At 42.1% G+C, this 11,197-nt stretch overlaps 1 protein-coding gene across 5 annotated transcripts; it reads left to right on the top strand.

Moving 5' to 3' along the window:
* The first annotated feature begins 229 nt into the window (after positions 1–229).
* On the top strand, positions 230–10,759 carry LOC118104806 (poly(rC)-binding protein 2). 5 transcript variants are annotated; one of them, XM_047339356.1, is made up of 14 exons: positions 230–468; positions 1,518–1,655; positions 1,739–1,867; positions 2,515–2,538; positions 2,646–2,678; positions 2,822–2,938; positions 3,021–3,152; positions 3,332–3,460; positions 4,109–4,183; positions 4,826–4,867; positions 6,023–6,122; positions 7,102–7,154; positions 7,315–7,484; positions 7,954–9,544. In XM_047339356.1, the coding sequence occupies exons 3-14, from the start codon at positions 1,799–1,801 to the stop codon at positions 8,375–8,377; spliced, it is 1,368 nt and encodes a 455-aa protein (XP_047195312.1). In that variant the 5' UTR covers positions 230–468; positions 1,518–1,655; positions 1,739–1,798; the 3' UTR covers positions 8,378–9,544. The 5 variants fall into 5 exon arrangements, with proteins under 5 accessions (XP_047195312.1, XP_047195311.1, XP_035007877.2 ...); XM_047339355.1 differs by lacking the exon at positions 1,518–1,655 and having other exon boundaries at positions 234–468; XM_035151986.2 differs by lacking the exon at positions 1,518–1,655 and having other exon boundaries at positions 236–468; positions 6,050–6,122.
* The last annotated feature ends 438 nt before the right edge of the window (positions 10,760–11,197 follow it).

Below are 11,197 nucleotides of genomic sequence, written 5' to 3' on the forward strand. Positions count from 1 at the left end.
ATATATTAATGTCTGAATACGTGAAATTTAAAAACACATGCATCTAGTTTTACTTCCGTACTTCCTCGCTGTTTAAAACCAGAGATCTAACGATTCTACCAATAACTATTTTTTTTGACGCTATTCTTGTGTTTAACGTTGAGCGGCTGCTGTAACTTTCTTCTTTTTTTTTTTTAAATATACAAGCGATGTGTTTTCTGGAGGGTCCTCGGGTCAGAGCCGGGGCTGCAGGGGGCGGACGGAGGGATGGACGGATGCAAGGGGGGTTGGGTGAAAGGGGAAAGTTCAGGGGTGATGCTTCTTGTTGTCTTTGTGTGAAGGAGTGGAGCTCGATCTCACATCACTCTTCCCTCTTCCCCGAGTCCTCTCGAAACTCTCCCCCGGGTTTCTACCCTCCCGAACCTCTCCCCTTCTACCCTTACAACCCCAACCCTCCCCCCGGGTCTCTCAGCCAGCACCAGGACTCAGGTGAGTTTGGGTTTGGCGTTCGCGTCGTGTGTGCTCTTGTTTTAAAATGGATTTGTTGTTGTGCTCCGAAGTGGCGGAAAGCAGAAATCGCGCCCAGCGGCTAGCGGCGGCGGCTCGTCCCTAGCGTGCTAACAAGGCCGCGCGGCGATGAGCACGCAGTCTCAACGCGGGGGAAGTTTGGCTGTAATGTCGCCTCCGAATCCTCCTCGCTGCTCTTAAACATCCCCGCTACATGACAACAAGAGCGTACAGCCATTACATGAAGGGCCCACGTATCAAACCAGCTAATATCACCGTTTAGTAATTAGCCCGAAGTTAGCTAGCGTTGCTAAGTAGCGCACGCATGCTCCATTCATTTCCCCCTCAGCACGGCGAGCGAGCACGGATGCTAAGCGGCTAACGCACTTACTCCAAGCGTTTAATAGTTAAATGGACTCACTTTAAACCGGGAAACACGAGCGTGCTCCCGGGGGTTTAGTGTTGTGGTCCCATCGCGGCCACCTGACCCGAGGTTGCGTTCAACTAAATTCCCCTCAAAGTGCGCTAACGAGGCGGTAATTGTGCGCATGTTTGTTGATAAACTTGATTCATAGCTAGCGAACGAGGCATCGTTAGCTCGCCGGACCATATGTTTCTCGGCTAGCACCGAGCTGGATCGGGCGCTAAATCGCGTTGTTTGGAGTCGGGGAAGTTTCATCCGGATGTTTGATAATAAAACTGCCGCATGTAGTTGTCACAATGAAAGTGAGCCCACAGCCATTTTAGCATGTTTCGTCGTGGCACGCATCAGTTTTCGTTTGCCTTGTCGCTAGCTCGGGCTGTGACACACATCTACTATGTTCCTCTTCAATGGGTTTATATTGATTCCCCTGGAGGAGATTTGTCTCGTGTAAAACGAACATGTATCACAGACTTTACCTTTTTTTTATGTGTCTATCAACTTTGCACTTTTAGCTTGAACATGTGACCTAGGGATTTTGTGAATGAAATGAATGAGCGCCTTCTAAAATGCTTTGTGTAGTATCTAACGTAATGTCTGTGTTCTCAAGATTTCTGAAAACCTAATGGTCAGAAAATCCTGTTGGAGCCGGTGGTAGGATGTTCTGATGGACTCATCATGGCTGTGAACGCTCCTGTAACTTTATGCTGCAGATACAGACCATCACTGTTCACCCCTTTTATCATATGTAAGTCAGTGTTAATATTAATGTTGTGTGATCATCCTTGGTGTGTAACCTCTTGTCCGCTATGTCTGTCTGTCCCTTTTTAGATCCATCTTGGAGACCAACAACCCCAGTTTGAAGCGGACAGATAGGTTGCAGTTGCAGTCATGGACTCCGGTGTGATTGAAGGAGGGCTCAATGTCACCCTTACCATTAGGCTGCTCATGCACGGCAAGGTGAGGTCACATATCAGCTGCCTGGGTCTGCACTGTAGGAGCCGATGATATTATATTCATGGAAATGAAATCCTTTGGGGGAGTGTTAAAGGGCAGGGACTTGATGTGATGAGTCAGGGTATTGACCTGGTGATGGGATCCTGTGTCTCAAAGCAAAGCGGAATTGGGTTTTTGGCTGAAAATCGGACTGGCTCATGCTGTCATGAAACCAAGCTGTGAGCTCGCTGTGCTCGCCCATACCATCTTAAACAAACCCCAGCTCATGGCTTTGCATTAGCAGCCTACAGATGGATACTGTTCACTCTTGGCTGCTTCCTGGCTCTCACAGAGTCATTTTAAGATTGTGTGGGATCAGAGAGACACACATAGTGTTAGTGGTGGAGATCTTGGGAACTCGCGATGAATCATTAACTTCAGGCATTGTCCTCAACTTCAAACAATTGACTTAACATCTGTTATAACTGTCGTCCTGTTTTGATCAGCTGAGCAATTTCTAAAGGATGCACACTTTTGACAAACTATATAGTTCTGTGTATACTGGGCCACCCTTAGCAAATACAATAAAATGTGTCTGAGCTCTGGTAGTGAAATCAGATGTGAAAAGATATATCAGCCTAACAGAATGGTCTCTCTTTTCCTGTTTTTAGGAAGTTGGAAGTATTATTGGAAAGGTAAGATGATGCTTTATATAATTAAAATTGATTTTCTATCATATTTCAGGATCTGTGTGTTTTAAAGTGATGATTAATCTGACTTTTGTGTGATCCTCTGCTTATAGAAAGGTGAATCTGTGAAGAAGATGAGAGAAGAGGTGAGGTCTTATCTTCCTTGTCTGTACTATAGTTATGTTACATTACAATGAACTGTAATGTTATAATAAACACAAGGGCTCAGTTGGCAGATGTACAGTTTCAATTTCTTCTTTCAATTCCTTGCTTTTCTCTTTGTGTGTAGAGTGGGGCTCGCATCAACATCTCTGAGGGAAATTGTCCCGAGAGGATCATTACATTGGCAGGTCCAACCACAGCCATCTTTAAAGCATTCTCCATGATCATTGAAAAGCTGGAAGAGGTAGGTAGCAATTTACACTGACAAATGAATCCACAGTTCAGCAGGAAACCTGATTAACCTGCATCTCCACATTTTTTGACAGGACATAAGCAGCTCTATGACCAACAGCACAGCCACCAGCAAGCCCCCAGTGACCCTACGCATTGTGGTGCCTGCGAGCCAGTGCGGCTCCCTCATCGGGAAAGGTGGCTGCAAAATCAAGGAAATTCGAGAGGTATGAAGAGAGAAGAGCATGTCAAACAAAACCTATAAAACAAAAACACATTGAGCTCCAATCCCCTCAGCATTAACAGACCCTCACCTTTCCACCTGTGTAATATGGTACATCACACTCTTTATTATAAACAGAGGGATTAAATTCTTACCTAATTTCCCTTCATTTGTATGCTTCAGTCAACCGGTGCTCAGGTACAAGTGGCAGGAGACATGCTCCCCAACTCAACGGAGCGGGCCATCACCATCGCTGGCACTCCCCAGTCGATAATTGAGTGTGTGAAGCAGATCTGTGTGGTCATGCTTGAGGTAAGTGGACTCATGAAAGCAATGAAGCAAATGAAGTGGCAGCTGTTGACCTGTAAAGTAATGATGTGAAATACTGTGATCTCTGGGTTTGTGGCTCCTGAGTGTTGGGTTTGGATCAGGGACAACTTTAGCTGAGCTACAGGTTTAGGGTGGATGCTGTAGTGTTTATAAGATATCGTAAAAACATTTTAGGGCATTATACGAAATATAGTATGATCCTCTACAAAATACTACAGGTAATTTTCGAAAACTTTTAATATTGGCTATATGTTCCTTAAGCTGAGCTGTTAGGCGGTGAATATACTGTTATTGCGCAACTTATTTTCCCACCAAGTATTTTTGGATAAGTGTTAAACAATTCAGCTTTGTTATGTTGGAAAAAATAAACATTAGATTTAGACAGAAGCTCAGAGAACGAGGCAAAAGTAAATCAGGAGATCTTCAGCATCGACCCCGTGATCATTTTAAGTTATCAATGATTTTTGCTATAACTAATATTACAAGTAAAAGTTGTAGTGTGCCATCTTTTCAGTGTAAAAACCACTGAAACATTCATATGTAGCATAATTTAGAATTCTTTCCAGTGATTCAATATTGACCATAACCTGGGTGGAAACTGTAATGACACGTGCTTTGTCTCCTGTGCAGTCTCCCCCTAAGGGGGTCACTATCCCCTACCGACCCAAGCCTTCAGGATCCCCCGTCATCTTTGCAGGCGGACAGGTATATACAAAACTTAAGAGGGACACAGAGTCCTACCATGATGTTTTGGGGGTGTCTTTATTGCTGCAGTATTCTGACATTTGGGTTTCTATGAGTGGGAAGCATGTTTGTGCAGAATATTAGATAACTGGGAATCTTGAAAGGCTCAGAATATACTGAACCCAACGTAAGTTTTGAGAACAGATGCAACCCGAGTTGCTTGTGTTTGAAAAGAGTATCACAAAACATTTACTTTGTTACAGAGCCTTCTGTTTGTCCAGAGTGGGTTTTTATTGTTTTAAACTCTAGGTTTGGAAAATGAGGTGGGCTGTTTTCTGCTATTGTTGTTTTGAACTTAAGTCTTCTGGTGCTTGATGGCCTGACATTACAGTCTTTTATCCTACTAAATACCCTTTTTATATTCTGTGGGGGAAATCTCTCCCTTTTGGTTTTTCCTTGTTTCCCTTTTCCCAGATGTGAGGAGACTTTGAAAATGACATAAATGTCAATGTTCTTAAATATGATGTTTTATTTTTAAGATTTAGAACAGCTTTGGTGAGTTTGAGTATTGGAAGAGATATTTAGACAAAGGTCTGGAGCAGTAACGTGTGCAACAAAATCCATTGTGAGGCCCATGACAGCTTTGTTTCCCTTTTGTTTCAGGCATATGCCGTACAAGGACAGCACGCGATTCCACAGCCAGATGTAAGTGCAATAGACATTTTTCCATCACTCCACCATCACTCCCACCCATAATTACAGCTGTCCTCTTCAAAAATGTACACCCACCCACACCTCATTTTACAGCCTTTAACTGTAGATACATTCCCCCCCCATAATTTTATTTAATTCTGCCTGCTTTTGATCCCGTATCAGATTTTTGTTACCATTTAACAGAGCAGCACTGTCTGTACTTAAAATTTTCTACAGTTGACTGGCAGTCAGTTGTTAGTTAATCTGACATTTGTTGTTTGTGTCCGACCAGACTCGCCACTGTTCCATGAATAATGATCTGTCCTGCTGCTCACTCTTTTCTGTTTTTTTTTCTTTTTTGTTCTGTCTTGTTTTACATGTTTTGCTCATTAGTCTGTGCCAAATAAACAGGTTGTCCGTCCCCCCCCCCTCTTTATTAACTCTTCATTATTAATATGTGCTCTGCCCAACTTGCCTCCTTACCCAGTTAATCTCCCTCTTTTTTTTTTTTTTTAATGAGCTCCCTTCAGGAGTTAACGACTTTGTTAGTCATGCCTGCAACTACATATCAGCAGAATATAAGTTACATATTACATAAGTCTGATATACGATGTCATATGATACAATTTAGACAGTTCAGTTAATGTTTTAGGAACATCCAAGACCAACTTACTGTGCGTGTGTGTGTAGTTTTTGTCTAAAAAAAGAGAGATACAGAGACCTCATCTCTGACTTCGAACTTGTCTTCCTTCTGTAGTGATGATAACTGGTACAGTGTGAAGCTGAGTTGAAACTATCTCAGTTCATGTTTGGCTCCTTTATTAGTGTTGGTTACATGATCTCCTGCATGTTGAAACCCCCCCCCCCCCGAAGGCTGCGAGAAAGCATCACGAGATGCAGCCCACACTCTGGAGGAATACTTATGGGGTACCCCGCATAGACGAGTCCTAAAACCCACTGCTTATCAGACACCAGTTCCAAAGAATAAGATCTGTCAACTCGCAACTACTTTAATGAATGTGTGTGTGAAATGTGTTTTGTTCCTTCGTGGTCCTTTGTTGTTGCTGTTTGTACTGACTGTGAATTTTGTTTTTGTTTTTTTATCTGTTTTTTTCCCTCCTCCTGTGTTTCCCATTTCTCTCCCTGCCTCCTCTCTTACTCTCACAGTCTTCCTCTGCTGCTATCTCTCCACAGCTCACCAAGCTTCACCAGCTGGCGATGCAGCAGAGCCCCTTCCCCATCGCACCAAGCAACCAGGGATTCACTGGTACGCAGTGCGGTGTGACCCACTGCCCCCCGTCGCAATGTTTTTGTTCTCCTCCGACATATTTGAATACAAGAAATAACATCGTTTTATTTTAACTATTGATCATGTATCATTTTAGAAATAAGCCTCAACTATTTTCTGCTTTGACAACATCATAGAAGTTTAATGAGTTTAAGTCTCACTGAAATACATTATATATTTGAGTGCCCCATGTTTTGATAATATCACATGTCATTTCATTCTTATATACAACACAGTTAAATGTTGAATTTGCATGTTGTGCTGACTATGTTGTCACTCAATGCATAGCAAACCCATATCGAGGTTTTCTGATGGAGCTGGTTGCTCCTTTTTGAGTTATATTAATCTGAATCAGTTACCAATAATAATATCTAATGCTATATCATCCAAGTGCCACACATTTGCACATTTTGACAAATAGTTTTTGGTCCGCTCCTCCGCTCCCTTCAGTGGTTACCAGTGGCTGCCCGCATCCGTTTCAAAACATTGGTACTTGGTACCGTGCTGTGACCGGATCGGGTCCAGTCTACATCCAGGACATGGTCAAACCTTACACCCCAGCCCTTTCACGCCGCTCTGCATCTGCCAATCGGCTTGTTGCTCCCTCACTGCGAGCTAAACACTCCAGTCCTGGCTCCTAAATGGTGGAATGAGCTCCCCAATGACATCAGGACAGCAGAAAGTCTATACATCTTCCGGCGCAAACTAAAAACACACTTCTTCCGACTATACCTTGAAAAAAATATAAACTTTAGTTCAAACATATAATTTAGTAGCACTTAAATGGCACTTACTTATAGCACTTTGTAGTTTGGCTTACTTGATTCTTGTTGTTCTGGTTTTGTACCCTCATGGTTGAATATACTTTTTGTAAGTCGCTTTAGATAAAAGTGACAGCTAAATGAAATGTAATGTTATTAAATTATTCTTATTCATCATTATCTTGTGTATTTTTCAGGGATTGATGCTTCAGCTCAGACCAGTTCCCATGAGATGACCATTCCAAATGATGTGAGTGCAAGATACATTTTTCTATCACTGTTATACAGAGTTAATGAGTGTTGTCACATGTACATGGATAAGTTGGGTAACTTAACATGAGACTTGTGTTCATAATGTCATTCAGGGTCCATTCAGGGATACTTAACTTTCCCACCTTTCCCCTCTGTAGCTTATTGGGTGCATCATCGGCCGCCAAGGAGCAAAGATCAATGAGATCAGGCAAATGTCGGGCGCCCAGATCAAGATTGCGAATCCAGTGGACGGATCAACTGACCGCCAGGTCACCATCACAGGCTCGCCCGCCAGCATTAGTCTGGCGGAGTACCTCATCAACGCCAGGTGAGATAATCACTTATATAATGTTAGCTCAGGTTCATTCAGTCACAGTAAATCCAAATGTTGCATTTTGGCTTTACTTAATTTTAGATAAAGCAACATGGCCCTGGCTGATACTCTTTTTATAAACTTGATCCTGCTGTGCTGGACTTTTTTGTGTGCCTAACATGTGCCAATTCATACCTGGCCTACTTCCTTACGTGTGCAATGCATAAACTACCTTTTTATCTCGACTTCACATTCATCCATCACTGGAGATATCTTTTCTTTTTTAAACTGTAACTGATCCGTTAATTTCTAATGAAGCTTTTTTTGTCCTGTGTTTGATCACATCCCTGAGTGATTCCCCCACACCCCACCGCTCCTCCTACCCTCCTACCTGTAACCCCCCCCTCCCTACCATTTCTCACCAGCCTGCCCTGTGACCCATCCCGACTGTGTTGTCCCTCTCTCCTTGTCTCTCTTTCTACAGTGTAGAGTCCTCTAAACCTCCTCCCTCCTCCTCCTCCTTGAACCCCGAACAGACCAGCCTGTGCTCTCCCTCCACCTCTACTACTACTACTACCACCACCACCTCCTCTGCTGCTACCTCCTCCTTCTCTTCCTCCTCCTCCTCTTCCTCCTGTGTGGTGCCCCCCTCAGCCTCCATCCCACTGTCCTTGTTGGCTCCAGGGCCGCCTCCCTCCTCCTCCTCCTCTTCCTCCTCCTCTACTGATTCCCTGCTCCCCAGCTCTCCTGCCTGTGTGTCAAGTCTCCTCAGTCTCAAGCCCCTCCCTCTCCTGGCCCTCCATGTTGTCAGCGGGGCCAGTAACCCTGCACACCCAATCCCCACTGAGCCAAAAATTGCCCCAGAGCTCGGCTCCAAGTCTAAAAGGCGAAGGCTCTCCCCTTACTAACGAAGGAAACACAAGTCATCTACTACTACAGTACTGACAGTGCTCTTTGTTGTCTGTACCTGCACTTGCTTTTGTATCTGGCTGTGCTATGCCACGCTTACAACAGAAAACAAATGCACACAAATACGTGATATACAGCCAGAACAGGTGGTTGCTGCCATATTTATAAGATGGGTATCTTAAGCTTGATTTGGCCTGTCTCTTTAAGAAAAGACATGTTGAGTGCATTATATTTTTAAATGACTTTGAACTTAGCATGGACAGTGACTAATTTCACTGGTTTACTGAAGCATTTCTCTCTTTGTGTAAGCTCTGCTCAGGTAGCGGCTCTCTTTAAGATGTCAACCTGTATTTATGGGTATAGTTTCCCTCGTAGTGAATTTTAAGTGACTAATGTTAGCTGTTAAAATGGAGACTATGTAATCACTTCATGTATGAAAATATTGTAATTTCAATTCCGACTAAATCTGCCCTCAGGTATCTAAGGCACCGAATCATCCTTTTAGATTACGTTGATATGAAATAAACCAGTTTAGCTTCAAAAGTTTCACATTTGGGGAAATCGTGTTACTTTGTCTTCTTGCAAAGTTGAAGAAAATGTCACTGGCATGTCTGTATAGTAAATATGTAGCTGGAAGCTAGTTAGCTTAGTGTATAGACTGGAAATGTAAGGGTGGGAAACGGTCAAAATCCACCTACCACCCTTTAAAATGTTGGATGTTATTATGCATTTGTTTAATCTGATTGTTTTTTTAACGTGGAGAAAACTAATATCTCCTGTGAAAAAGCGATGTCATACACATAGAAGACACCGGTGATAAGAGCAGGCCACGGTGTCGGGGTGCTGTAAACATGTTTCCAGTTCATGCTAAGCTAACCAACAGCTGACTGTAGCTTCATATTTAGTTAATAGAAGTAAGAAACTATTAAGAGTTCTGATTTATCAGACAACAGGAGCAGCCAAACTGGACACCTAATGATCTTCTTTTTTTTTCTATATCAGCACATACATTTCCCATTCAGCAATTCTAGCTGAACTCCTTATACAGTATTTTATTGTAATAATGTAATGTACAGTTGATGAGGTTGATATTTAACTCGTCTGTCTGATTGCATGCCTTGTGCTCTCTCTCCCTCCCTGGTCTCCGGGTGTCTCTCTGTCTGTCTCTCCAGGCTTTCCTCTGAGGCCACAGGACTGGCAGCCAACTGATAAGACACTGCATCTGCACTAAATCTCACTTTTATATCATCGGCTACCATAAAGCAGTCAAATGCAACTACCCAACATAATGAGAGAGACTTAATGTCAACTGCCACCGATTTGACCCGCTGACGTCATTATTTATTTTCTTTCATTTTGGTTTTAGTCAAAAGAAGAAAACGATTAGGTTTTTAATTCCCCTTTTTGAGTGGAGTTGGAGGTTTTAATGATTTACTAGACTTTTTTTTTTTCTTGTTTGGGTCCCTCACTCTCTCCCCCCTTTCTTTCTTTGCCATCACAGAGTAGAGTTGGAAAACTCTGAATAGTCATATAGATTTAGTTCTGTACATTGAGACAAAAAAGGAAAAATGAACATAAGTATCAGAAATAAGAATAGAGTGACTGTTTTATTCCATTAATATACGCCTCCCTCTTTTCCTCACCCAGTTCCACAAGTCGGTCTGTTTCACATCCACACTCACTTTAAATAACGCAGCATTCTCCCCCTTTGTCACCTTTTTCAATTGAAGTGCTTGTAACATTGATCATGCTCGTGTCACTGAGAAGAAGTAGCTGTACATGCACTGTCACCGATTATATTTGATTATGATGACAAACCTTCTAACACTCACAGATGAATTTATCCAGATAATTTAAAATTTGTATTACTACGCATGTCAGTTCTCCCCCACTCTACATGTCATTCCTGTCTCCCCCCCCCACTTTCCTGGTCCTGAGATGTGTGGATATTTTGCTGGGATTGGGAGGTTTTTCGGGGTTTGGGCTCGGCTCAAGGGATCGGAAGCAGAGGGTTCTCCTCGCTTTTTTTGTAAAGACTGATATATACTTAAAATAATGTTGGAATATTTGTTTTAAACGGAGGAAATATTTTTTTTTAACTACCAAAGGGGGATTAACTCCTGGACACTGACTGATCTGTCAATTCAATGTGATGAGGCTGAGAAGTGAAATCAGTGATGCTCTGGAACTAGACAAAGAAAGGGTTGTGAGTTAACACTAGTTTCCTGCTCTTTGCTTTGCTCAAGTCGGAATTTATTTTATTTTTTATTTGCAGGAAAGAAAAAAAAAACTTTTGTGCACGTTTTTGAGACTGTAGACCTGGGTGCCACAACATTGATAAAAAAAATGGAAATAAAGATATGAAATGCTCAAACCACAAATTGTTTCGAGTCTTCTGTCACTGTTAAAGAAATGAGATGATATAAATGTACGTGTTACAGCAGCAGCTAGTCAGAGAGAGATGGACAAGAGAACAAGTGAAAGTATAAAATGGGCAGAAAATAAAATGTATTAATATGGAATATATGTTCATAATATACACCTCTTACTAGAGATGGAAATGTTATTCTTAGAGAAACATACTTGAGTGAAGTGCAGTGTCACAGGACGCTGGTATGAGGATATACAATGTATTTGTGCATTATGTATCAGGAGATATTGAAAAGGAAGTGCTGATCCTAATGCATATATAGTTATAAATGTATAAGCAGGTAGTGCGTGCAGGATGAATGAATTTATAGTATACTATATTAAGTAGAACTATATACAGATTTATATATACATATACACATAAAATTATATGATTGTAAGTATGTTTA

This window comes from Hippoglossus stenolepis, chromosome 3 (assembly GCF_022539355.2).
Source record: "Hippoglossus stenolepis isolate QCI-W04-F060 chromosome 3, HSTE1.2, whole genome shotgun sequence".
In the NCBI taxonomy this organism is placed as follows: domain Eukaryota; kingdom Metazoa; phylum Chordata; class Actinopteri; order Pleuronectiformes; family Pleuronectidae; genus Hippoglossus; species Hippoglossus stenolepis.